Here is a 24,662-nt window from a genome sequence, read left to right as displayed (position 1 = left end):
GAGTGCAGTGCCCTCTTTCCTATTTGAAAGTCAAACGAGAGCAGTCAGTGTTTTACACAGGCTTCTGAAATTGAGCCTCATTTTAGAATCAACTGGAACATTATGTTAATTGTTCTGTCCTTTAAAAAAGGAAAAGGTCCAGGAACCTGTACTTTCATCAACAAAAACCTCAGGTGATGCCAGCAGATGTGTCTACATTTGGAATTCATAAATGGTACTCTGTCCACTGTGGGGTGAATGGGTATTAGGATTCCAGCTACGGCAAAAATGATTTTATTTGACATGCAGCAGAACAAGGGCAGCAGAGTTGGGATATCGTATACAGCCATTTGTCACAAAGCAGTGACCTCAGTAGTAACACTCAATTTTAATGTCTAAAGCTTATTATTAAAGGTGTATTTTCACACAGTAACCCCATAAACCTTCCCAGGGCTGCTAGCAGCTGGCTTTTGGAAAGCTCTTGGATTTACTCTGTATGTTGTGAATGGATTCACTTTTGACCTGTTCTAATCAAGCAGTGAATTCTGCTTGCTGAAGCTGGAAAGGAAGCAGGAGAGGACCTTCTGATACAGTAAGGAAACCTGGCAAAGTGCAGGGAGGGATCAGGGATTGTGGCATGTGCCACCTTTCCCCAGAGATGGCTTGGAGCCATCCAGCTAAGCCCAGATGAGCTGAGTGCTCTTTCCTCAGCTGGTGGTTGTCCCTTTCTTGCCCTGTGAGGCCTGGAGTCCCTGGCCCACTTGCATCTGGTAGAAGGAGCAACTCGGACAAGCGGTCGGAGGTTGAGCACTGCCGAAGCAATAGGGTCTGGTGACTCGATTCAAGCACGGCTCCTAATCTCACCACCTCCAGACCCCGTATCTTGCGGACATGCCCCTCAGCAGCTGGGGACAGTCAAGTCCTAGGCAACAGGTAAGAAGTCTAGTGCAATATGCCTGACCCTGAGGCTGCCTGTTCCCAAATACATGCCATACCACAGGCCAAATGGTGGGAAGAGGGGGAAGCCTAAGCAGGAGAATACAGAGGATGATGGGAGTTGTCCTCTCCTTTGGAGACTCAAAGGGCAGGAGAGCAGTTTATTTCATGCCAAGCAAGAGGTAGTGAGTAGGATGGCCTATTCCCAAGGCAGGAGGCACACTTTTCCCAGAAAGCTTTGAGTACCTGCTTCCAGAGAAGGGGAGACACTGGTTCTCTTCCATTTTCTTTTGTATCCCTAGTTTTGGCTGCCACAAGGCCAAGTTCTGTTTCTAATAGGCTGAGTTTCATATCCCACTGCGATGTCCATAGGACACAGCCTGCAACCACCAGAGACGAGCATGCAACTCACCCAGCGGCCATTCCAGGATGCTGCTGCCCATGGAAGGCAGGGCTGGAGACTCGGTAGTACGTCAACTTCTCTACGCCCAGGGCCACTTGGGACCACTGGGCTTTGCCTACCTCCCAAGAGGAGTCTGCCAGCAGGGGAAGCACAAAGTAGTGATGAGGGGGCTGAGGCCTCCGGGGGGGTGGGGGTGGGGGTGGGTGTGAGAACACGGTCCTTGAGGGAGGGTGCCAAGTCTCTTTAGAGCCCTCCCCCCTTATGGCATCAGGATGCCAGCATGGGAGGAAAAAACCTACTCCCCTGCCTTGGGTCCACGTTCCCAGGGCAATAGTGCAGAGCCTGGAGCCACTCCCCACCCCTGACAGCACATGGCCACTTCAAGTCACACAGGTAGACAAAAAAAACCAGGTCCTTTTAGGGGGCCAATGAGATCATCACGGCAGCAGCTTGGCTCCCAGCAGCAATGCCCAGGGCCCCTGTTCCATATCAAAGCTCTAAGCACTGCAGTCAGGATGTGGAGAATGACTGGACCAGAGAGCCCTCCTGTCTTGTGGCAGCCTGCCTGAGCTTCAATGCGGAGGTGACACGGAGTCCTCTGGGGTCATAGGTTACCCCACTGTTCCACAGGAGGGAATTGGTCCACCTCGCCCACCTCTGTGCTCAGCTGCTCTCCCAGGGCGAAGGTCAGCCTATACCGAAGCCTCGCTTTCTCCTGTGACAAAGGGGCAAGCGTGTGAGACCTCCTCTTCTCCTCAAACCTTGGGGCCCTTTCTGTGCTCCCCTTGCCACCCCAGGCTCACTCAGCCACTGAACCAGGGTAGGGAAGGGACACAGTTAATGCTGCGGTATCACGGCACTTCAAATTGGGAGGCAGAGGTCCTAATCTGGGGCAGCTAGGGCTTCAGGATGGACCTTGGTTCTAGCTCACCTTCAGCGGATTGGCCAGCAGCATGACCTGGGTGATGGCTGCAGGCGGCTGGATGGGACTAAATGGAGACAGCTCTGTCCCAGAGGGTGGCTGTAACTTCACCTTCATTGACTGAAGAAAAAGAGAAGCTCCTTTGAAGAGAGATGGCAGGTGCCCCTAGGAGGGAGCCTACTGGAGTCACAATGGACACATGGCTGCTGCCTGCTGGCCTCAGGGCCCCTCAACCCAGTGGGTTCAAGATAAGGCTACTTCTGCCTCTAGAGGCCCCAGGAAGCCAGGGGTACCTTTGGCACTGCGGCCTGCAGCACGATGCTCTTGATGGGCAAGGGAGCTGTGTTCAGCATGGACACTACCACCACCAGCACGTCAGGCCGTCCAGGCGGACACTCCTTGGCAAAGTGGAAGAGGATGCGGAAGCCATTTTTATCATAGGCTGTCACAGGAAGGGCGCTGCCTGTGAGGACAGATCATGTGGGTGAAGGAGAAACCTCACAGAGCCCAGAGGGTGTTGGCCACAGCCAAGTGGGCAGGACCGGGCAACCCTGTGGCCAGCAGGCTCCTTGCAAGAATCTGGGAAGAGCCTCTCAGAACCTCCCAAGAGTCCAGTGGCAACAAGGAGAGACCCAAGACAGCAGGGAAGCGGGTCATGTCTGGCTCTAAGGGACCTGGGCAGACAGCCTGTGCCCGCCCCTCATTCCCTATGACCCCACAGGCTGGGCCCCACATCCCCTCCCGCCCCATGCTTCCGACACTTACTAGGCTTGATAGATTCCAGGGGCACATGGACACTGGCCAGGGAGAGCTCTGGCCCCTTCATGGGGCTGCCCTGGGGCTGGAAGAGAGGACTGCTGGGCCCAGGGGAGAAGGGGAGGAGAGGCCGAGCAGTGGTGCTGGTGGGGACCAGAGGGGAGGTGGTGGCCCCAGGGAAGAAGATGGAGGAGACGGGTTTCACCAGACCTGATGTCCTGAGAGGCAGGAAGGAGGACAAGGCAAGTCAGAGACCTGGGGGAGCTATAGGGCCAACCCCTCAAAGCACATCTCCCCTTCCCGCCAGGCAGAGCGGTTCTTACTACCCCACCTCCCACCGTTTCCAGATTCCCACCTGACTCAGTAGGCCAAAAGGGCACATCCCCAGACCCTCTGGAGCTGCCCCTCGTTCTGCCAAACCCAGGTCCAGCCCTCCCCAACCCAGCTCTCCCCCACTCATTACGCTCTGGTCTCTTCAAGAAGATGATCAAGGGCATCCAGCTGGTGCAGGGTGCTATCGCCCAAGGCTGAGCCGTGGTACCCGAGGGCTGTGGGCTCAGCCTTGAGGGCTGGGGCCGGTCCAGTTGGGAACAAGAAGGAGCCTGGTTTGGGGGCGGGAACACTGGCTGGGACCGCAGGAGCCGGGAAGGAGGGCGGCAGTGGAGCCTGGGAGCTGCCCGCGGACGGTGCCGAGGGCGGGACGAGAGGCCCATCCGAGGGGCTGGCGGCAGCACTCCCGGGCTCAGGGCCGCCAAAGTCCAGGTCCGGCTGCTCGTTCTGTCAGGGATGGAAAGTGCATGAGCAAAGGCTGTGGAGGGGTCTGCCACAGATGGCAGGTTTCGGGTCTCCAACTCTGGCCCCCTTCCCTGGGGGCCCTGTGACCCCACCACTGGACGAGCAGCTTCCTGAGGCCAAGGCCAGCCCTTGGATGTGATCCACGTTCCCAAATGCACGCAGGGCAGTGACCCAAGGAGTAAGGACAGTCGCCGCAGTTGGCTGCAGCCAACTGGGGCTGAGGATGAGTCGGGAAAGAGAAGTGAAGCTCGTCGAGCATTTTAGTGATGTCCCCTGTGTCCCTACCTGGAACAGGGGCCATTGGCCGTTTCCAGCTGACTCTGTGGAAGGGGCGGTGGGGGCTGGATCAGCAAGGCCTGAAAACAGAAGATGATGGTGAGAAGGGGCTCTGCCTTGGGCAGTCCCACCTCACCCAGGGAAGGTCACATGACAAAATGAGCATCAAGGGGTGACAGGTGGGGAGGTTTTCCCCCAGGCAGCCTCCAGGGGGAGATGGATCCTCTTCAGTCCTTATGTTCCGTATGTGGTGGGGGGCGGGGGGCGCAGAGGTGGGGAGCAGAGCAAGACGGTCCACTGCGTCCATGCTGGAGCCTGGGTGCAGACTGCCCTGAAGGCCACTGAACCTGACTCTATCCCTCCACCTGAAGCCCCCTTCCCCACCTCTGCTAAGTACACAGCCACCCCTCAGCCCTCCTCCCGATTCCACACGCCTTTTTGCTCTGCTGGCCCCTCCAGGACACACCCAAGCAGAGCAGCTCCTCGTCCAGCAGGCAGAGGGCATTGCTTGTGCTGTTGGGTCCCAGGGCGGCCTCAGCATGACTGGATGGGTGGCTGCGCCCAGGGCCCGAGGTCTGGGGGGGTGGAGGGAGGATAGGGATGCCGGAGGACGGTGGGGCAGGGGCCGGGGCCGACACTGAGGATGAGCTGCTTGGTGTGTCCAACTCAGCAAGGTCGATGAGAGTGCCTTGGTCCCTGGAGTGGTTTCCTGGATGGGCGAATGGAGGGGGACGGGACTGATTAGGGGCCACTCTAGTGGCTGCACAGAAGGAAGCAGAACCCTGAGCGCGGCCTCCAGCCTGGGCAACACTGAAAAGAAGCAAGCAAAGAAAACCCTATCCACAGCTCCTGGCCTCTGGGAAGCTGGAGGACCACTTGGAGTGGCTCAGAATCCCCTCGGGCCCTGCAGGATGGCTTGTGGGTCAAGCACTCAGGGCTCATGGCTCGGTGGTGGGGCCCGGGGCTGGTCTGGACGGGTCCAGAATGGAGAACTGGAACACTTTACCTTCAGAGTCTGGAATGGCTGAGGTGGCTACCTCACCATTGACCACCTGCCCTTCAACGACTGTTTTGTAAGAGCTGATGACCCGGGAGAGGTTGTCACTGGCCTGGAGGATGTCCCCTAGAGCAGAAAAGAGGTACTTCTCACTCCAGGCCATGACACTCCCCCACTCCACGCCTCCGGGCCAAACCCACATTCCTGGGTCATCCTTGCCAACTACTCTTGAACTCACCCAAACTATTGTCATTGTCCTCTGTCTCACTGGCTAGTTTGAATAATGTCCGCCTCTTATTCTCACACCGATCAAACAGCTCCTGAAAGAGTCCCAGACCTAAAAATGAGAGCTACAAAGTCCCTTGGAAATCCTCCGGTGCGGTGTTCACGTCCAGGCCCTCAGGGGGCTCCTCTAGTGCCATGGTCAGTTACCGGCAGAACTGGGCTCAAAGCACACATCTTCCCGCTCCCAGCTTTCACCACGGTGGATCACCCGAAAGGTCTGCTTAGGACCAGTGGGAGTGTGTCCCCCCTCCTGTCCCCGAGGTGAGCACATGCCTCAGAATTCAGAGTATCTATGTGACCAAGGACTAAGGTGCAGCAGCGTCAGGGGCACAGGGTGGGTCTCTCTACCCAAATGTCCCTGAGGCAGAGAGAAGTGAGCCCTGATGGTGGGTCCGCGGGGTCACACAGACTTGGGTGTACACACAGCTCTTCTAGCCTGAGTGAGCCACAGCTCGTGTAAAATGGGGGTGTCACTGCTCCCACCGCCACCCGGCTGCTGTGCTGGTTAATGAGGAATGGCAGGTACTGAGCAAAGGCTGGCCCCCGTTCCCAGAGCCCAGCCCCCCGGAGATGCGCCTACCTTCATGAGCTCTTTATCTGCCTCTGAAGAATCCTCTTTGCTGTAATGAAGCAGCATCTCATTGAGCAGCTTTACGTTGTTGTTAACCTCCTCTAAAGTGTGCAGGCGCTTGGTCACCTTCTGGATCCGTGCCTCGTCCTGTATCGAAGATGATCAAGGAGAAAAAGCTCACCTAGACTCATCCCACAGCCCCTGATGCCCCACAGCAAGGACTGCACCAGAGGACACGCGCAGAGGCCGGTCCCAGTGGAGGCTCCTTTTCATGCACGGTTCTTGGGAAACACAAATCCCAGTCCTGACGCACTTTTTCTTTTAAAATAACGGCCCACCCTACCCCCCCAGGCTGGCCCCATCCAGGCTTGCTCCTCTAGTCCATTCTCCCCCCAGAAGCTCCAGTGTGCCTCCCGCTCTCTGGCCTCTCCAGGTGAGGGCTGGGGGCAAGGGCAAGCAGCAGGCCTCACACCAGGGGAAGGGACTATTGTTCTGTGTTCAAGAGTTCCTCCGCCCTAAGGCCCAGGGCCCACTCACTTCCTTCACCATGGACTTGATGAGCTTGTTGGCCTCTTGTAGGTCATCTGGGTTTTTGCTTTTCAACAACTTGGCTAAAAGCTGGAAGAGGAGGTACCGAAGGTAAAGGGAAAGGTAACACCCCACCCGGGGGACCGCAGAGGAACTGGAGCTCCCGTGGCACTGAGTGAGCCCACGCCTCATCTGAGGACGCCGTCGGCTGGGATGCACTTTACCTTGGATTTCTCCTCATCATCAAAAACAGGGTTTTTGGGACGAGGTGGTGGAGAGGGGATCAGTGTCCTGTCCACGGGGATCAGTGGGTCAGACTGCACTATGCCTGAAAGGGAACATAAGGGGGCGGAGTGTCTGCTCAGGCTGGGGTCACCTTGTTGCCGTTCCGCACACAACGAGGGCGGGCACAGCCCTGTGACCGGGGCCTGCAAGGGGTGAGGACCATCTCAACCTATCGAACCGCAGCTGAGCCCTTCCCAGGATCTTCCCTTCAGGAGGGGGTGGCGGACACCCCCTCATTCTTCCTGGCCTCAACCAGCCTCTGGGGCTGCTCGGAGGCCGAGGGAAGGTGAGCACATACCCTGTCTCTTCAACATGTGATACGCATCCTTGATCTTTGTTTCTTCTGGCAGGGCCAATGTCCAGCTGTAAAGCAGCTCGATCACCTTGGTCTTCACTTTCTCAGACACCCTGTCCCCCAGGTACTAAGAGGCAAAAGGAAATAGGGAAGAACCTCGTAACTGGTGTCAGAGGCAGAGACCATGGGAAAGCTCTCTTCACGGCAAGGACAGATGGCCGGTTGGCCCCAGTCTTCAGGCCTGTCCCAGGGCGGCAGGCGTGTGGTGTGTGTGACATAGAAGGACACCACCGTGGCCGAGCAGGATCTATCAGGGCTACAGTCTGTGCTCGGGCAGGGAGTCGGCAGCTCACTGCGCTTCCAGGCACAATCTCCCAGAAACAATGGCAATTTATCTCAGAGGAATTAATGAGAATGTCTGAAGTATGAAAAATTGCTCCCCGCGCTTTAAGCGGTGCCTAGAGCTGAAGCAACACCAGCGAGCAACAGAAGCTGAGCGGCTGAGTGATGAGAAGAGTAACTCCTCAGACCTCCGGAAGACGGACCAAAGAAAAGTGACCGCGGTCCCAGGAGCCCCCCTCCCGCCCCCCCCGCCCCCAGCCAGGGTGCGCGTTAACGCCTGCTGCCACGTCACCTGTCACATTAAGGCCAGGAGTCCATCAGAGGGCTGCCTGTCCCTGTGGCCTCACGGTCACCCGGCTCCACTCAGGGCCTAGCTCTCTAAGGACAAGATGTGGACAGCTCTCTAAAGACAGCTCTGTGGAGATGCCGGCTGCAAGGTGAAGCCAGTAAGACGGGAGAGGGGGAGGGACACGAAAGGAGTTCCTAGAAATGAGAAAACCGCCACTGACTGACCTTCGGAGAGACGACTTTGATTAATTCATTCAAAAACCGGAACTTTCCTACTTCATTATGAAATCTCCTGCCACAGTTCTTCATACACGCCTCCAGCACCTACAGCCACACGGAGGGGAGGTGCTCAGTGCGGGTGAGGGTCGGAGCTGGCACTCAGCCAGGACCCTGCACGTAGATCACAGTGACTAGACCTTCACAAGGAAGAAACTGATCAGGAAGTTTGTGTGCACTGCCCCCCCCCCGGAGCATCAGGGCAACAGGATCACGGACACCTTGGGCCCCTTAAACCTCTTCTGGAGAAGCCGAATAGGAACTAAAGAACAGAGCACTGGGACCCAGATACCAAGACAGTTGAATGTCTGTCATAGAAAGTGCCTGCTTACAAGATTCCACCCTCATCATTTCGATGAGGAAACTGAGGCCCAGAGACAGAAAGTTTCTCCGACTCTGGGTCCAGGGCTCTTGCTATAAGCTGATCAATGTTTGGGGAAGATGGAAGATAATATTTAAACAGTTTTCTTTTTCAAAGACATATTTTCCCTCCCTGCTCCCATCGATTTTCCTTCTGAGGCACATAAACTACCTTAAGTTTTCGGTGCTTCCTGGGGCCCTGGGGCCTGCGGTTTATGCCCAGGAGAGCTCCACCCCAGTGTTCCCTTTTTTGGCTTCTGACTTTGTAAAGCAGGGGTTTTCCAGCATATCGCTACTGACGTTCTGGGCCATTCTTTGTTGTGGAAGCCTGTCCTGTACATTGTAAGATGTTCAGCAACATCCCTGGCCTCTAGTCACTAGATACTAGTAATGCCCCATGACACGTGACACCCAAAAGTGCTTCTAGACACTGCCACATGTCTCCTGGAGAGGAAACCCACTCCAGGTTGAGAAGCATTGTTTTATAAGGCCTTCTCTCTGCAGTGAACGCAACAGAGGTGTGCACGTGAGCCGTCTGAGCGCCCTTCCCGTGCATGACCCGGCTGAAGTCGGGGAGAACCTAGGAATCCTGTGAGCTCAGCCACCTCTGGCTCAGTACCGCACTTGTCCCCTCTGAATAAACACTAAGCTCCACCTGTCGGTGGTGCCTTCAGCAGGAGCTAGCATCACTTTTAGCTACAGAACTTTTTACTTGCCTCATTTTCCTTTAGTTGGCTAACTCTTAACTGGCAACACAGCTGTTAGCATCTCTTCAAGAAGCCGCCTCTGGGCTCCACCCTGGGCTCAGGGCTCCTGCCTCTGGCTCCTTCCCTTAACCACTCAGCTTCTCCCACAAGACCGGTGGCCATGGTGCAGGGACTGCACTTCAGTCATACGCATTCGTGGGGCAGTTTACGGAACGCGCTCCAGATAGATCTAGTATCAGGGACTTCCAGCTGCCTTAGGACGTGAGCCATGAAAACCCCAGAGAACCCAGTGGGCGCATGAGGAAAGGCCTGGGCTCACTGAAATCCACCACTGCAATGAAACCACATACCGTCAGGGCCTGGATTGCCTCCCATTCCTGTGGAGACTGGATCTTATGGGCCAGCAGTCGGACAGCGATCTGTGGCCTGGGAGACAAGCAGACCCCGCTTTCAGGCACTGACCCTGGGACCACGTGACTGGCCCTCCTTGGCCAGTTTTTACTTCTACAGTCAGCTCTCTCCCACTTGCCTCCCAACAGCTTTGAGACTCACCCTTCAAGCTCTTTGTTGATCTGATCACAGAAGCCAATTATGTATTCCCAGTCCTCCTGGCGGTTGGAAGGATTGGTGGCTTTATCTTGGGACAGAGCAAAGCGGAGGACAATTGAGGACACAATGGAAAGTGTTCCAACAATTTTTAGGCATTGATGTGAAGCTAAGTTTGTTTCCACATTTCTTTTCTGATAAGAGAATCCTCAACAGGTCAGTCCAGTATTTTGGAAGTCACAGATGAAAGGGAAAACAAATTCTCAGCCTTGCAAAGCTTAGAGTTGACTACGGTCAATAGTACAGATGAATAATTATAAACACAAATGATAAAAATCTTCAAACTGATATCCGCAAAAATGTTTAATGTAACAAATAAGTATAAATAATTCTAGTTACATAAAAATAAGCTATTAAGCAAGTAGGAGTTATCAAGAAGTGTTTCCTGGAGAAATTAAAGTCAGGTGATACTTGATAAAAAAAATATATATATATACTTAGGAAATGTATTTCCTATGTACCCTTCAAACATTTTTTCAAGACCCAACTTTCCTTAACGCTTTAAATGTTTTTTAAATTGTACACAATGTCATCCTTTAAAAAAAAATTTTTTTTTAAATCTTTTTATTCATTTTTGAGACAAAGAGAGACAGAGCATGAGCAGGGGAGGGGCAGAGAGAGGGGGAGACACAGAATCTGAAGCAGGCTCCAGGCTCTGAGCTGTCAGCAGAGAGCCCGAGCAGGGCTTGAACTCACAGAGTGTGCGATCATGACCTGAGCTGAAGTCGGATGCTTAACCGACTGAGCCACCCAGGCACCCCCACAATGTCATCCTTTTAAGTTAAACTAATATTTAATGAGCCCCTACTGAACACTAATCATCGTGCTCCGTCCCCAGGACCGCAGATACAGACTGCCCCTACAGTTTAAATGACCTTCTATGGGGCACCTGGGTGGCTCTGTTAGTTAAGCATCGAATTCTTGATTTCAGCTCAGGTCATGATCTCTCGGTTTGTGAGTTAGAGCCCCACATCTGGCTCTGTGCAAACAGTGAAGAGCCTGCTTGGGATTCTCTCTCTCTGCCCCTTCCCTGCTCGCTCTCGCTCTCTCTCTTTCAAAATAAAGAAATAAACTTGAAACATTTTTTTGAAAATAATAAAAGAATAAAAAAATAAGTGGTCTCCTATGATTAAGGACAAAGACAAGTGTTGGAGAGTTCTCAGAGGGATCACTGAGGGTTTAAAATCCACGTGCTAAATGTCAAGTCTCCTAATATTTGGTGGGGTCCCCTCTCCCCTGTTATCCCCCAGAACCTTGCTAGGGGTGGTTAAGGGTGTTCCCACCTCTGATTCAGATCTTGGAGTCTGCCTCTTCCAGAAAGCACTCTCAAGCTGTTTGCTAAATTTAGGACTTCAGGTTCAGAAGAGGAATGGAAGGCTGAAGGCGTAAATCGTTTTTAAATCCCCATACTCCCACACATTTCCACAAGTGCCAAAAGCAGAGCAAGAGAACCTTGAAAAAGCCCCTCCACACAAGGGGTGTTGTCAGAAGTTCTTGAATTCTGGTTTCTCGTGACTGTGTTTTCTTAACTTCCTGTTTCCTAATATCAAAAATCACTTGCTCCGTGACCAAATCCTAACAAGGCCTCCCAGCATCTCCCCACCCCCACCCTGCCCCAAACTGAGGTCCAAGAAGTCAGCAGACGCCACCCGGAGGCGGAGGGAAGGCGCGCAGGACCCACAGACGCAGCGCGCGTGCCTGGCAGTGTTTCTGCTCTGATCGCAAGAAGATTCTGATGCTTTGAGCTCCTATTTGGAGGAAAAGAGAAATGTCTGTCCTCAATCATGAAGAGAGAATTAGCAGGCCCTTTAAAATGTCAAGCTAGAAAGGAAGCAAATTAATTTAATTCCGTCAAGAGTGGCTATTTATTGCCATGGTGACCTACAAGCTGTCACCGTCCAGAAGCCCCATGTTTCTCCCATCAGTTGCCTGATATCTTCTCAGGTGTTAGCATGGCTGTGTTACTAATCCCCATCATTTGAGATGCTTAAAGTTCTCACATGACATCAAGAAGCTGAAGCATGCAAAAATAAGACGGTCTGAGAAGCCATACCCCTCCCATCGCTGCTATTATCATTTTGAGAAGAGTCACGTACTTCATGGCGTAAGAAAGACTAACGCATTCATTTGCACCGTTCACAACTGGAAAAGGACGGCGGGGAGTGCTGCATGGATGCTCCCCTGCCCCCACACGTGCATGAGCAATGGACCGTCACCACACGTGTTCTCCCCAGGCCTCCTGGAATTCTTGTAGCACTTCTGCTTCCAAGTATACGCCCACTCCCTTCTCACTTGGGTTCAACTTCTCCAGAATCCCACTTCCTTTCATCTGGACAGACCTTTCCGCTGCAACTCTGCAGGGAGCTCTCTGCCTACATGTGGCACAAACAGCCCCTGTTCAGCAATGGTCAGTCCTGGTTCTGAGTATCTGCTCCAGCTCTCCAGCCTACTCAGGAAGCCGACCACAGCACCCTTAGGAACTGGAAGAAAACTCTGGGGATACTTCTGGGTGACTCGATCTCTGCACTTGCCCGCTGCCTCCCTCCAGCAGATGCACACAACTTTCCACCCACAAAACAAGCTCTATTACCTGGCACAGAGGTGACACTACAGCCTCACCTGTCGACCCCACCCTCTAGAACTAGCCCTGGACTCTACTTTGACTCAAGGTTTCTATTTTCAGGTCTTTCTTGAAAGCCTTATTCTCTTGTGTGTCTGTGCATCTAGATTTTCTGCTCTCATTTGTCAGCTTAGTTCCAACACTAGTTTTGACTTTGTGGGGCCTCAAGAGGTCAAGTGGGGATGGTTCAAGTAGGGGCAACACTGGCTACCCAATCCCAACACAGCTCAAACATTTCACAGATGACAAATTCTATGTAACATATTACTTAGAGATTAAGAGAGGCAAGAATACAGGATGGAAAAGCAATCAAGAGTCAGCCTTCAGTGCTAGGGTCTTGAATCAAGACGGCCTTAGTCACCAAGTCTTTGTTAAGTGCTCACAGAAAATTAAGTACACAGATCAAGTGTATTGTACTATATTATTCAATCAATCAATAACGTAACTAAAGGAAAACTAAGTACAGAGCATTTGGCCATAGAGGGACTACAGAAAAAGTCCAAGACTCAGAGCCTAGCCTTGAGGAGGTTATACTCTGTTGGTGCAACACGTGCAAAATAACCAGAGCAAAAAATTAGAGTATATGATTTGTTACAGAAACAAGTTTTAAAACAAGCTCATTACTTCTCCTTCCTGACTTCCCTATTTCTATAAATGGTGCCATCATGGGGTGTCTGCGTGGCTCAGTTCGTTGAGCATCCGACTCGGTTTCTGCTCGGGTCATGATCACACGGTTCATGAGTTCGAGCCCCACACTGGGCTCACTGCTGTCAGCACGGAGTTCACTTTGGATCCTCTGTCCCCCTCTCATGCTGTCTCTCTCTCAAAAATAAATAAAACATTAAAAAAAAATTAAAGAAAAATGGTGCCATCATTCAAAAACTCCTTTTGCCCTCACATCCAGGCATCCGGATTTGAACCCCCATTGCTGACTCCTTCCCTCTTACCCATTTCCATCAACCTAGGGTCCCTTCCTTCTCAAGGTCTATTTATTTATCCAGCAAGCACAAGCACGGAATGGGCAGACAGAGAGAATCCCAAGCAGGCTCTATGCTGTCACCACAGAGCCCGACATCGGGTTTGATTTCACAGTGAGCCAAAATCAAAAGTCAGACGCTTAACCGACTAAGCCACCCAGGTGTCCCCCCTCAAAATCTTTTTAAATCTCTCCTTCCTTTCTTACCTCTGCCCCTACCCCAACCCCTTCTTCACCTGCTTCTTGAATTTCTCCTGGCCATCCTATATAAAACCCCTATACTAACCCTTGTAAAACACTGATTTCACGAGAGATGGTAAGAACAGGGACCTGATAACTGTCGAAATTTAAGCTTTTTGAGCTGGAATTCCAGCTTTTCCAGAATTTGGTTCTAACTTCCCAGGTTTCTCTCCCACCACACTCCTACTGGAACTACCTGCCTGAACCAGCCAAAAACCTGTTCCTATATGGTTTCTCTATTTACATCACCGTCCAGTGTTTTCTTAGCCAGTTTTCCCCAGTCTTTAAGGCCTGGATCAAATGCTACCTCCTCACTGACAGAATCATGTTTCCATTCCACTTCTCCCCAATTTCCTGAAGAAACTGCCTGCATTTTAGCATTTACAGTTCTTGCCTTGTACCTGTATCTTTTTAGTAATGCTTTATCCACTCCAGGATCACCTTTACCGAACTTAAGGCAAAGACAGATTGAACTTAATTAATTTTCATAATACCTCACATAACAGGTATTTCTTAAAAATCTTTTTATGTTTACTTATTTTTCAGACAGAAACAGAGCATGAGCAGACGAGGGGCAGAGGGAGAGGGAGACACAGAACCCGAAGCAGGCTTCAGGCTCTGAGCTGTCAACACAGAGCCTGATGGGGGGCCTGAACCCACCAACTGTGAGATCATGACCTGAGCTGAAGTCAGATGCTTAACCGACTGAGCCACCTGGGTGTCCCACATAACAGGTATTTCTTATGGACTGATTATAGTAATGACAGGAATTCAGAAAAGGCTGAAGTCATCAAGAGACAGTCCGTGGACAAGGAGAATCTGGGATGGGTTTTAAAGCATTTAGTTAGGCAAAGGAGAACAGGGTTTCCAGGGAAGGAGAGCAATGTGTGCTGATGGGACAAGAACACCTCTGACTTAGCAAAGCAAGAAGACGCTCAGGAAGCCACCAAGAGGTGGCAGGAGGCGTGCGGCAGTGGGACGACCTGATTCCACAGAAGTGCTCTTCTGGGAGCAGAATGCCAAGTGGACAGAAGGGACGTGGGGAGACACCTGAAGCACTGGGCCCAGTAGAGGCTTCTATAATAATTCTGGCAATCCACAGAGTGACAAGGACCTAGACTAAAATAGTGCTAAACCCCAAGCACTGGTTCGTTCACCTGGCCAAGTTCACACCAATAAGTCACAAGAACTGTGAAGGTGAATGATAAGAATGGAAGGAATCTGAACACTGCCCCTAATGTCACTCTAATGGGAAAAATCAAAGGCCAGTATTAGCTCTAAAGTCTACAGACACCATTGTCCTTCCCCCACTCACAATCTCTACTCTCCCTCAAAAACAGGTCTGTCCCTCTCCTATTTCAAAATATAACTCTAAATCTAGTCTATTAAACTCAGCTTAAGTCAAATTACTTCAACGTCCCTATTCATATTCATGAATCAAACAAATTTCAGGGACCCATGGGTGGCTCTGTCAGTTGGGCATCTGACTCTTGATTTCAGCTCGGGTCATGTTATCACGGTTCGTGGGATTGAGCCCTGGGATGGGCTCTGCAATGACAGCACAGAGCCTGCTTGGGATTCTTTCTCTCTTTCTCTCTCTCTCTCAAAATAAATAAACTTAAAAAACAACAACCACATCCAATTCCAGTGTAGTTATATCTATATCGGTTAGATGTCTCTGGACAAGTGGTTTGATTAGAGTCAGGGTGTCCTCTTTTTGTGAAATGGTGCATTAGTACCTGCTTCACTAGGATACTTGATAAATGAATTAAATGAGTGTCTTTGGAGTGCTTTGAGCTCCTTAGAGAACAGTTCCATATACACAGAAGACTGTGACCTGCCTGCAACTGCAGATTTTGCAAATGTAACCTGGGTTCAACAACCTGAAGGGGGGTAGCTCAGGCCATTGGAGGAAACAGCCTGGAGGCTCCAGTACATAAGAGGTCTCTGCACAAGGCAATCTCTAGGTATCCTACCTGTCACCATCCTGCCCAATCTGTGTTCACTTAAAGAGGCCTCCAAGGGCCTCTTCTAGCCCATAGGAAAGTTAACTTATTAACCCTTCGGCAGAGTACTACCTGCTAACAAGGTTAACCTGTATTTCCTTAACAGAAATACGATTTAGCAATTAGAGCAAAGGCCGCTCTAACTACAGCACTAGGCTGTGTTCCTCAGCTTTGCTCAGAGTGCGCTATGGACGATGACTCGTTAAGGTGTTCAAGTGTGTGTGTCTCCCAACACAGACATAACCAAGCTTTGGCCGCTGCAGGAAAACAGAGCTCTGTTCTTTATCCTACTTTGGATTATTCTCACTTCAAACATTCTGCCTCAGCGAAGCGGCCACTTCTCAAATACATGGTCGCAATTCTGAAGCAGTATGTGTATACTCACTGGTGCCCACCGCTCCCGAAGTTTCAGCCCCAATCCGCGGCTTTTCCCTCGGTCTGAGACTGAGGCACGGGGGTCTGAGAAGCGGGGCCCCACCACAATGTTCCCAAATCGCCGATGCATGTCAGCCGGGAGCACTTAGCTGACGCTTCTCCGCAGCCCGCGGGGCCGGGACAGTACGCAGCTCCCGCCGCCGCGCGCAGCAGTGGGAGGAGGCGCCGGGAGGGGGACCCGGCGCCCTGCTGGGGAAGGGGCGTGATCGCTGACAGCTTGCGGCGAGGGCAAGCCGAAGCGCGAGCTGCTAGGAGACGCCGCCACTGGACCCTGGGAGGAGGTGTAGGGGGGGCAGCGGGGGCGGCGAGGGGGCTCGAGGACAGACAGAAGCGGCCGCGGCTACTCACTCAGCCAGGACTCCAGGCTCTCCCCTTCCGCCTCCGCCATATTGCAGCCGCCCGGGCCGGCCCTGCGGCCTCAAACCTCGCGAGAACTTGCAAGAGATGAGCCGGGGCGGGGCGTGCATGGGGCCTGAGAGGAGAGAGCCCCGCCGCCGACGGTCGAATCAGACTGCGACGGATGAGAAGCCGAATGTTTCCTTTCGATTCTTCCCTTTGGACCTCGGAGTGAGAGACTCTTAACGCCCGGACTAATAGGGTGACGCACAGATTTAGGACCCTGTGGAGCTTTTTCCCCGCCTGCCGTCCCTCGCTCAGGCACGCCGAGGACGGCCCTGTCGGGGTCCTTGTGGCCAGCCAAGATGGCTGCGCCCGCGGTGAAAGCTGCGCGAGGGTGGCCGGTTCTGGCGCTGGGCGTACGGAATCGTCTCCTGCGGTTTCCAGGGTAGGAGGGCAGCCGGGGGGCTGCTTGGGTCTTCACGGAGAGACCTGCAGGGAAGGAAAAGTCCACAAGCGGACCGTGCGGGGACCTGGACAGAGCCTGCGGGCCAGGACACCTGGGTCCAAGACTCTGAATTAGCTGCGTGACTTTGGGCCAGTGTGAAGGTTTCCCGGCGATGGGGTTCTGATTGAAAGCTGAAAGCGCGGTCTTAAGGAAGAGCTCAGCGCTGGGATTTTCTGTGTTGGGAGAGGTGGGGGGAGAGCTGCCTAGGCGGGGCGCCTATCCTGTGATTTCAGGAGGCTCTCCTTACCGTTGGCACTTGACGAGGGGGAGACTTTCCTGGCCTTTTTGGGGGGAGTTTACTTACCTCTTGGGACAAGAGCCAGAATTACTGCGTTCAGGTTTGCCTAACGCTCTCCCTGCCTCTCTCTCTCCTCGACGGGTTGGCAAACATGCCTATTGTTAAGTAAGGCCTTTTCTCTTGTGGGGTCAACTTTTGCCCGCCTCTTCCTCTTCCCCCCTCTTAGGCTAACCCAGGTGAGGGGGAGCCGCTATGGTCCTGAATACAAGGATCCACAGGTTGACAAAGAATATTACCGTAAGCGATTGGCAGAGCTGACGGAGGAGGAGAAGTATGAGCGGGAACTCAGGAAGACTCAGCATATCAAAGCTGCCCCAGCGTCGAAAACAAGCTCTGTGTTTGAAGACCCAGTGATCAGGTCAGATGGAAGCAAATACTTCTGTTCCACAGACTGGGACTATACCAGGGAGGGTCTGCAGTTAGGATTCTGTGGAATCCTAGGCCTTGGAAACCTAAACGTGTTGCTTTTCTTCTTGAAGTAAATTCACCAACATGATAATGAAAGGAGGAAACAAAGTCCTGGCCAGATCCCTCATGGCGCAGGTAAGCAGCTCGTCTCCCGTCTGCTTTCTTACAGCTTTGTGTGTGGCTTTCACTTTAGCATAAAAAAGTACAAATTCACATACCTGCCATTAGAATGACCTTCCTATGTATGGATGGAGGTGGTGACTTTAATACATCCTGCAGGAGTCGGCCACCACCATTCACTCCCCCAATCACAAATCTTGGCCTGTTTGCCTGGTCCTCGCTCAGAAAGAAGGAGGCACTTAGGAACTTTGCCTTTGAAGTTCTGAGAGAGGAGCTGCACTGTTGTAGGAGTACATGGAAAGACACCATGCACTTGTGGGAGGATGGGAGTGCATGGGAGGATGGGAGTGCACTTGTGGGAGGATGGGAGTGCATGGAAAGACACCATGCACTTGTGCACAGGATGGGAGGAGTAAAGGGCAAGGTACTAGCTCAACTGGGAAAACCCTTTAGGGAGGCTGGTGCGGTGTCTTTCCATGTATGCCTTTGCAGACTCTGGAAGCTGTGAAAAGGAAGCAGTTTGAGAAGTACCACGCTGCCTCTGCAGAGGAACGGGCATCCATCGAACGCAACCCCTATACCATCTTCCACCAAGCACTGAAAAACTGTGAGCCTGTGATTGGGCTGGTACCCATCCTCAGAGGTGGCCATTTCTACCAAGTGAGTGGTCAGGGCCGGAACGCAGGGCTGCCCACCCATGAAACAAGATGGTTGGGGGGGGGGGGGGTGCTTGCGAGGGGGAGGGTCCAGAGCAAGGCCAAGATTGATAGTTTTATAGGGACTAGGTTCTGTCAGAATCTGCTCGTCGGAGTCCTAGTGTAAAACTCACAGGCCGAAGATGGGAGGGGAAGAGAGCAAAGAATCATCCGAATTACTTTTTCTGGAAGTCCACCCCACCCCCATTCTGTCCACTATGCCCTGTTCTAAATTGTAAGCTTCTTGCAGTGAGGGACTGTGTTTATAACTCCTCTTCATCTCCCGGTGCCTAGAGTAGCACTTGACCCGTAACTGATGCTTTATCACCATTTCCTGAACTGAATGAGGGGTCTGTTACTGCACTTAATTATACATCATTGTTATAAGCCAGTGTTTTCATCTTTTTTTTTTTTTTTTTTGATTTGTTTTATTTTTGAAAGAAAGAGAGCATGAGTGGGGGAGGGGCAGAGAGGAGGAGACACAGAATCTGAAGCAGGCTCCAGGCTCTGAGTTGTCAGCACAGAGCCCGATGCAGGGCTTGAACTTACAAACCGTGAGATCATGACCTGAGCCGAAGTCGGACGCTTAACCGACTGAGCCACCCAGGCACCCATCATCTGCTTTTGTAACATAAACTTCACAAGGGGTGAGACTCTTGTTAATGACTGTGTCCCTGGGGTCTTGTGTGGTACCTGGTATATAGTGGTGGTCTAGCAGATAGTTTTTGGACAAGAGGATTGTGTTTATAGGCACCTGTGATCTGAGTTAGCTGAGTCACCCCAGCTTGATGGGGCTTTTCCCAGTTGATGTGTATATCAGCTTGGCTAAGGTTCCATTTAGAGGTGAAAGAGGTCTGTGCTTAATGAGCGTTTGTTCAATGAACGCCTTTGTGTCTGCTACACTGAGGTCACTCGGGTGTGGGTAACTCACAAGAGGAGAAGCGAGGCCCTTCTTCTCAGGAGCGTTGCCAGGGCTGGGTCAGAGGGAACCTGTGGCTACCCCTTACAGCTTAGGGAGGAAGGAGGCTGCAGGCCTGGCAAGTTCTTGGACTAACTTGCCCACGTCTTGTCTCCTTCAGGTCCCCGTGCCACTAGCCGACCGGCGCCGTCGCTTCCTGGCCATGAAGTGGATGATTACTGAGTGCCGGGAGAAGAAGCACCGGCGGGTGCTGATGCCAGAGAAGTTGTCCCATGAGCTGCTGGAGGCTTTTCACAACCAGGGCCCTGTGATCAAGAAGAAGCATGACATGCACAAGATGGCCGAGGCCAACCGTGCGCTGGCTCACTACCGCTGGTGGTAGAGGGAGGGTAGGGGCCCTGGGAGGAGCCCGGGGCTCTTTGCTGCAAGAAGTAATGAAACACTTAAGGGTTAAGGATGTCATTCCTTTTTCAGGGCAGGCAGGCCTCCTAAGGATGGAGCAACATATGTATTGCTTGTTAGTCCTTTCTTTCGGGCCTAGAACTTGCTCTTCCTATCCCATCTCCTTACAGTGAAGGAACATACCACTTTAGATTTCCTGCAGGAAACTTAGGGCCCATCCAGTCTCTCCCCTCAATTCGGGGGTAGAACTTAGGATGATATGAAAGGAAGCAGTTTTAATGTTAGAAAAGCTTTATTAGAAAACTGTCACCCTGAACTGGTGTAGCATGTGACGGGGTGCTGCCATTTACTAAAACCGACTAGAAATATGTTTGTTTCCGAAGTGGTCCTTGTACAAAATGTAAAAAGCACTCTCTGGTGGGACTTGTGGTCTGCCCCTTGATATCCCAAAGTATCCCACCAGTAGCTATGGGTACCCATTTTACAGATGGGGAAACTGAGGCACCAAGATGGCTGTTGCACCAGTGGCTTCACAACGCAGTGGTTCTCAGAAGCTGCATTTCTCTGCCTGGCCCAGGTTGGAGGTGATGGGACAGTGGGGGGCAAGTCTGTTTGGTGTTTTCCCCAGTTCCCGAATCCAGGAGGGAAGGTGCTCGGGGCAGGACCACAGCATAAGTGGGAAACCGCTCAGGAGCTGTTGAAAGTCTGGAAGGACAGTCTTTGGGAGAGGCAGGAAGTCGGGTAGGTGAGAGGCCGGTGCTTCTGGTGCGGCAGCCTGACTGGGAGGCCTAGTCGGAGACCTCGCTATAGTAATACTTGTGGGCAGCCGGGGTCGTCTTCCAGCCGGCTGCCCGAAATTCAATGATCTCCAGCAGCAGCAGCTGGGCCAGGGAGCTGAGGCCACTTGGGAGCAGGAAGCCATCCCGGATCAGGACAAAGAGCTCATCCATGCGCTGTCGGTTCATCTTCTCCAGCTGCTCCCCCACCCGATGCAGCTGGAGCACCAGGCAGTCCACCTGTGGGGGAGGGCAGTGGGAGGTGACCCCCCAAGGCAGTGCCAGCCCATCACCGAGCAGCCGTGAACGGAGCGCTTGCAGGGTTCCGTGCTTGGCCCCATATGCTCATTTTCTCCTGTCATCCTCACACCACCTGGTGGGTATTAGCCACACTTTACGTGAAAGAGCAGTTCAGGACTTACCTAAGGTCTCTTGGGCCAGGCTGGGTGCAGGCCCTCTCTGTAAGCTGCCACTTAACCCAACCTTTCTACCCCTCTCCTCACCTGCCTAACTGATGGGTTTCTGGGCCATGTGTATCCAACAGCTGGATTCCTATCACAGGTTAGCTTTCCTACTGGGGACAAAGCCTCTGAGCCTGTAGGTTTTGGCTGCTCTGTTCTGGATAAATTCCAGGCCTGGCAGCTTATTCTGGAACTGAGGCAGGCCTCTCATGTCCCCACCAGGCTCCTACCCTAAGAAGTGATGCTCTCGGATGCCTCCATGGACAACAGGCATCTGAGACTGCCCCCGCCTCCACAGCTGTCCGAACGGGTCACCCACCTCCTCCTCCTTGTTCAGACTGTCAGGCTGGGCCAGCCGGAAGAGGCAGTCATAGACGGGGTTCACCAGGGCCATCATGGGCATGTTGTTCACCTGTGGGGGGAGAGTGGGGACCAGAGCACTGGTTTAGTGGCTGAAGGAGACAGGCTGTCTCTGCTGCACAGGGTGACTACCGGGGCCTCACCCTCAGGTAATCAAAGATGTTGCAGATAAAGGTGACATAGCAGACCCAGCCCTGCAGGGACCGGGCTCGCAGCTGCTCCCGAGCCTGGTACTCCTGCTGCAGCCGGTTCAGGAGTCCCCGTCGGAAGACACTCTGGCCTGCTTGCTTGCTCTCAGCCTGTGAGCCAGGGAAAGGATGGTGAGCAGAGGGCGGTGCCATGGCAACCCTCACCCAAGCTTCGGTGACAGAGGACCCTCCTGTCCATCTCTCTCCACCCGAGGGGAGCCCTGTGCATCTCTGCCCTGCTGGCCAGGCTTTCTGCCCTGTGCTGAGGTCTTTCTCAAAGCATCTTCCGCTTTACCAGTCCCGGCCAACCTGAATGATGGCATAGCACATGCGCCCTGCTTCTTTACTGAAGACGCAGTCCTGCAGAGAATGGTCCACAATCACATTGGCCACCTTCTCCAAGTCCACAGCACCTGGATCTGGGGTAGAGACAGGTGGGAATCCAGAGCTGCTGAATTACCACATTTGCCTCTACTTGCTTCTACAGGGATGGGAGATACTTACAAAAGAGCACTCCCATTATAAACCTGACGTGTAAAGAGACCAGAAGATACATGGAGAAGTAACCACACACAGGAGCAGCTCTCCCGTGAGCCTGGTGGCCCACTCGGAGGAAACCAGAAGGGTTATGTGGCCACTACAGACTAATCAAAGAATGCCAGTTTTTTTAGGGCACACATCATTTCCTGGCACTAGGCTGAGGAAGGAGCACTGAACGGCGATGTACTTGACAGCAATTTCATGGAAGAAAGTGTTCTTAACAATACACAGTGTTCTTATAATACATGAACCCTGACAAGAGCGGTCCAGGCAGGGCCTCCCCAACAGGCTTAGCTTGGCATGTGATGGGCATTACTAATTGTTAGCTGAGTCAAACTTCTGGGTGCTGCAGAAGGCACAGATCCAGGCCAATTACTACATCTCTGCCAAGCACAACGCTCTATCCTCTGTCCCAAGTCAGCCAGCTCTGCACATTCAAGACAGCCTCCTGTGGCTGAAACCTGGTCCAATGTCAGGGCTCAGGAGACGACTCTCTTCTCTGTGCTCCAGCCCCTTTCATGGGTACTTGAACTTTAAAAAATGGCTTTACTGCCTGAGAGGTGACTCTATGATTCACACTTTGAAATGCTGGTCTAAATGTAGCTTGTCCTCCAGTCCAAGAGTGACTTACTCCTGCTCTCAGAAAGCAAAGGGACAGCTGGGCATTCTGGGCTGAGACTCAGGTCTCCAGGCCTGACACTTTGGACCATTCTGTACAGCTCAGGGGGGCGCCCATGCTCACCTTTGAGTGCTGTCTTCAGCAGCTGCTGAGTCTCTGCGTCAAAAGACTGGATTTTATACTCCTCTCTACCAGGCTCCCCCATGACCATTCAGCCCCAGCAGCTCTTTACTGGGGTGGGACTAATGACAGCACCTAGGGAGGAGGAGAGGGGCAAGGGAGAGGCCTCAGGTGTGCACTGTGGGGCCAGGTTCCGATCCTGCACGCCCCGGGCAGGGCTGGCCCGCACACTGAGACAGGTCCTCCCAGCCAGTCCGTTGCATTGGGCGGTTGGCTGAACGCCCACCAAGTTTGGCTTCTGGTGGAGACTGGGCACCAGCCAGGCACCTGCTGCTCAGTTTAAGAACCCCAGTAGCTTCTGGGATTACACAAGCGTAAAGAGGTGAAGGTGAACGTGCCTACCCTCTTGTCTCCACAGGAGGTAGGGTTATTCTCAGCTCATACCAATGTTGGGGTGGGGTGCGCAGCGCTGGGGGTGTGGATGGGGGCATATCAGACACTTGCCCTGTCTATATAAGCCAGCCTGGAAGCTGCTGGCCCAGCAGACTTTGGCGAATGACCGGGCTGGGGACACCGGGCAGCTGTCTCAGCAGGGTTCCAAGCCCCGTCTCCGATCCCTCCTTCGGCTTTAATCAGAGTCCCTCTCAGTCCCCAAACCCGCCCTTCCAGCCCTCGGCCTGGCCTGTGTGGGCGGGTGCGGGAGCCCGAACTGCCGCCGTCCCGGCCAACTTCTCCCAGGGACGGACTGGTTAAACTCGCCCCCCGAGCGGCAGAAACCCGGCCCTGCCCACTCAGGACTCCCAATTCCCGAGCTCCATTCTGGACCGTTCCTCTTAAAGAAGAGAGGAGCGGGATGACGCGTCTCCCAGCCGCGGTCCCTGTGGGAGTCCCCTCTCCGGACGCGGTGCCTCCCCGCTGGTCAAAGGAGACGACCTTGGGGTCTCCAGAGCCAGGCAGCTTCTCCAAACCCGGAACACCCTGCCCGGCGGCGCAGGGTCGCCGTCCGGAGTCCCGCGGGCGAGAGGCGGCACGAGCGTCGGAACCCACCTGCCGGGCCGGCGCCGCGCCCGCGTGCCCGGAGGCTGCTCGGAGAGCATGGTGCGCGCGACCCCGGCCGCCGCGCAACAGCAGCTGGAGTGGCTGGTCGAGCCTCGAAGCCGCTTAGGTCATTTCCGAGCGCGGCGCCGGGGCGGAGCCCGGCGTGGATGGGGCGGGGCCCGGCCCGGCCCGGCTCGGGAGGGGCGGGGCGGGGCGGGAGCAGTCTCGCCAGCGCCACCTGCCGGAGTCCCGGGGACGCTGTCCTCACCGCTCGTCCTTCGGAGGTCAGTGGCGGTACCACGCACGGGGAACATCCGCGACGCTGTCCCCACCCTGTCCTCACTCGACTCGCCCGCGCCGGGCGAGACCTACTCCTCGGCCCACAGGAAGCCATTGGTAGCAAGTGGTGGCGCCCTACCCCGTCCCAACGCCTGGGGCTCGGGCTAAAACGGGTTCCAAAGAGGAGACTTAAAGAGACCCTGTGGAGGTAGGGCAGTGATGGCTGGAGGGGGCAGGAACTTACAGGTGGTGGCCTCTTGCCCCCGACGCGAGAAGGCAGGGGTGCCTGTAACGGCTGGATCACTGCTCCCCTTTCCTTCTCTCCTACTCCAAGTACAAACAGTACTGGTAAAATAAGTTGAAAACCAGTGGACCAGCCCAAGAACCCCATCCCCCTGCTAGCCTGTGACCCGCGAAGTTCTGGGGGTGACCCCGAAGTTGGTTAAGCTCCTAGCTTGGTCTTGGCTAGGGCTGGGAAAGAGGCATAGGCCTAGCAGCTTAGGGCCCTCCCTGAGGTCGGCCCTGGGTTGCAGAAGGGCAACCAGAAGGGGCTGGAAGAGAATTGCCTCTTTTCATGGTGTGGACAAGAAGTGTCCATGGCGACTTCCTGTTGCCAGAGTTCTCTCCTCTGATTAAAACAGCTGGCGGGAGTGGTCACCAGAAAAATGAGGAAGGACGGCTGCAGCAAAAGAAAGTAATGAGTAGAAGAGA

At 53.5% G+C, this 24,662-nt stretch overlaps 3 protein-coding genes across 7 annotated transcripts; 1 reads left to right on the top strand and 2 right to left on the bottom strand.

Moving 5' to 3' along the window:
• Positions 1–257: 257 nt before the first annotated feature.
• On the bottom strand, positions 258–16,372 carry GGA3 (golgi associated, gamma adaptin ear containing, ARF binding protein 3). Of its 3 annotated transcripts, none has more exons than XM_058704515.1 (17): positions 16,233–16,372; positions 9,554–9,638; positions 9,352–9,427; positions 7,884–7,982; positions 7,032–7,155; positions 6,673–6,776; positions 6,458–6,538; positions 5,930–6,067; positions 5,303–5,384; positions 5,074–5,190; positions 4,534–4,776; positions 4,077–4,147; positions 3,460–3,773; positions 3,006–3,214; positions 2,534–2,703; positions 2,250–2,360; positions 258–2,033 (listed from the first exon to the last, which is right to left on the bottom strand). In XM_058704515.1, the coding sequence occupies exons 1-17, from the start codon at positions 16,270–16,272 to the stop codon at positions 1,923–1,925; spliced, it is 2,175 nt and encodes a 724-aa protein (XP_058560498.1). In that variant the 5' UTR covers positions 16,273–16,372; the 3' UTR covers positions 258–1,922. The 3 variants fall into 3 exon arrangements, with proteins under 3 accessions (XP_058560498.1, XP_058560500.1, XP_058560499.1); XM_058704517.1 differs by lacking the exon at positions 16,233–16,372 and adding an exon at positions 15,835–15,935; XM_058704516.1 differs by lacking the exon at positions 4,534–4,776.
• MRPS7 (mitochondrial ribosomal protein S7) lies at positions 16,349–19,938 on the top strand. Of its 2 annotated transcripts, none has more exons than XM_058704526.1 (5): positions 16,349–16,451; positions 17,193–17,384; positions 17,506–17,569; positions 18,047–18,214; positions 19,329–19,938. In XM_058704526.1, exons 1-5 carry the CDS (start codon positions 16,405–16,407, stop codon positions 19,548–19,550), a joined length of 693 nt encoding a protein of 230 aa, XP_058560509.1. In that variant the 5' UTR covers positions 16,349–16,404; the 3' UTR covers positions 19,551–19,938. The 2 variants fall into 2 exon arrangements, with proteins under 2 accessions (XP_058560509.1, XP_058560508.1); XM_058704525.1 differs by lacking the exon at positions 16,349–16,451 and adding an exon at positions 16,537–16,668.
• On the bottom strand, positions 19,844–23,823 carry MIF4GD (MIF4G domain containing). 2 transcript variants are annotated; one of them, XM_058704528.1, is made up of 6 exons: positions 23,682–23,823; positions 22,638–22,769; positions 21,665–21,774; positions 21,311–21,466; positions 21,127–21,219; positions 19,844–20,586 (listed from the first exon to the last, which is right to left on the bottom strand). In XM_058704528.1, exons 2-6 carry the CDS (start codon positions 22,723–22,725, stop codon positions 20,359–20,361), a joined length of 675 nt encoding a protein of 224 aa, XP_058560511.1. In that variant the 5' UTR covers positions 22,726–22,769; positions 23,682–23,823; the 3' UTR covers positions 19,844–20,358. The 2 variants fall into 2 exon arrangements, with proteins under 2 accessions (XP_058560511.1, XP_058560512.1); XM_058704529.1 differs by lacking the exon at positions 21,311–21,466.
• Positions 23,824–24,662: the final 839 nt, after the last annotated feature.

This window comes from Neofelis nebulosa, chromosome 16 (assembly GCF_028018385.1).
Source record: "Neofelis nebulosa isolate mNeoNeb1 chromosome 16, mNeoNeb1.pri, whole genome shotgun sequence".
Lineage (NCBI taxonomy): Eukaryota > Metazoa > Chordata > Mammalia > Carnivora > Felidae > Neofelis > Neofelis nebulosa.
This window is presented reverse-complemented; position numbering and strand designations above follow the sequence as displayed.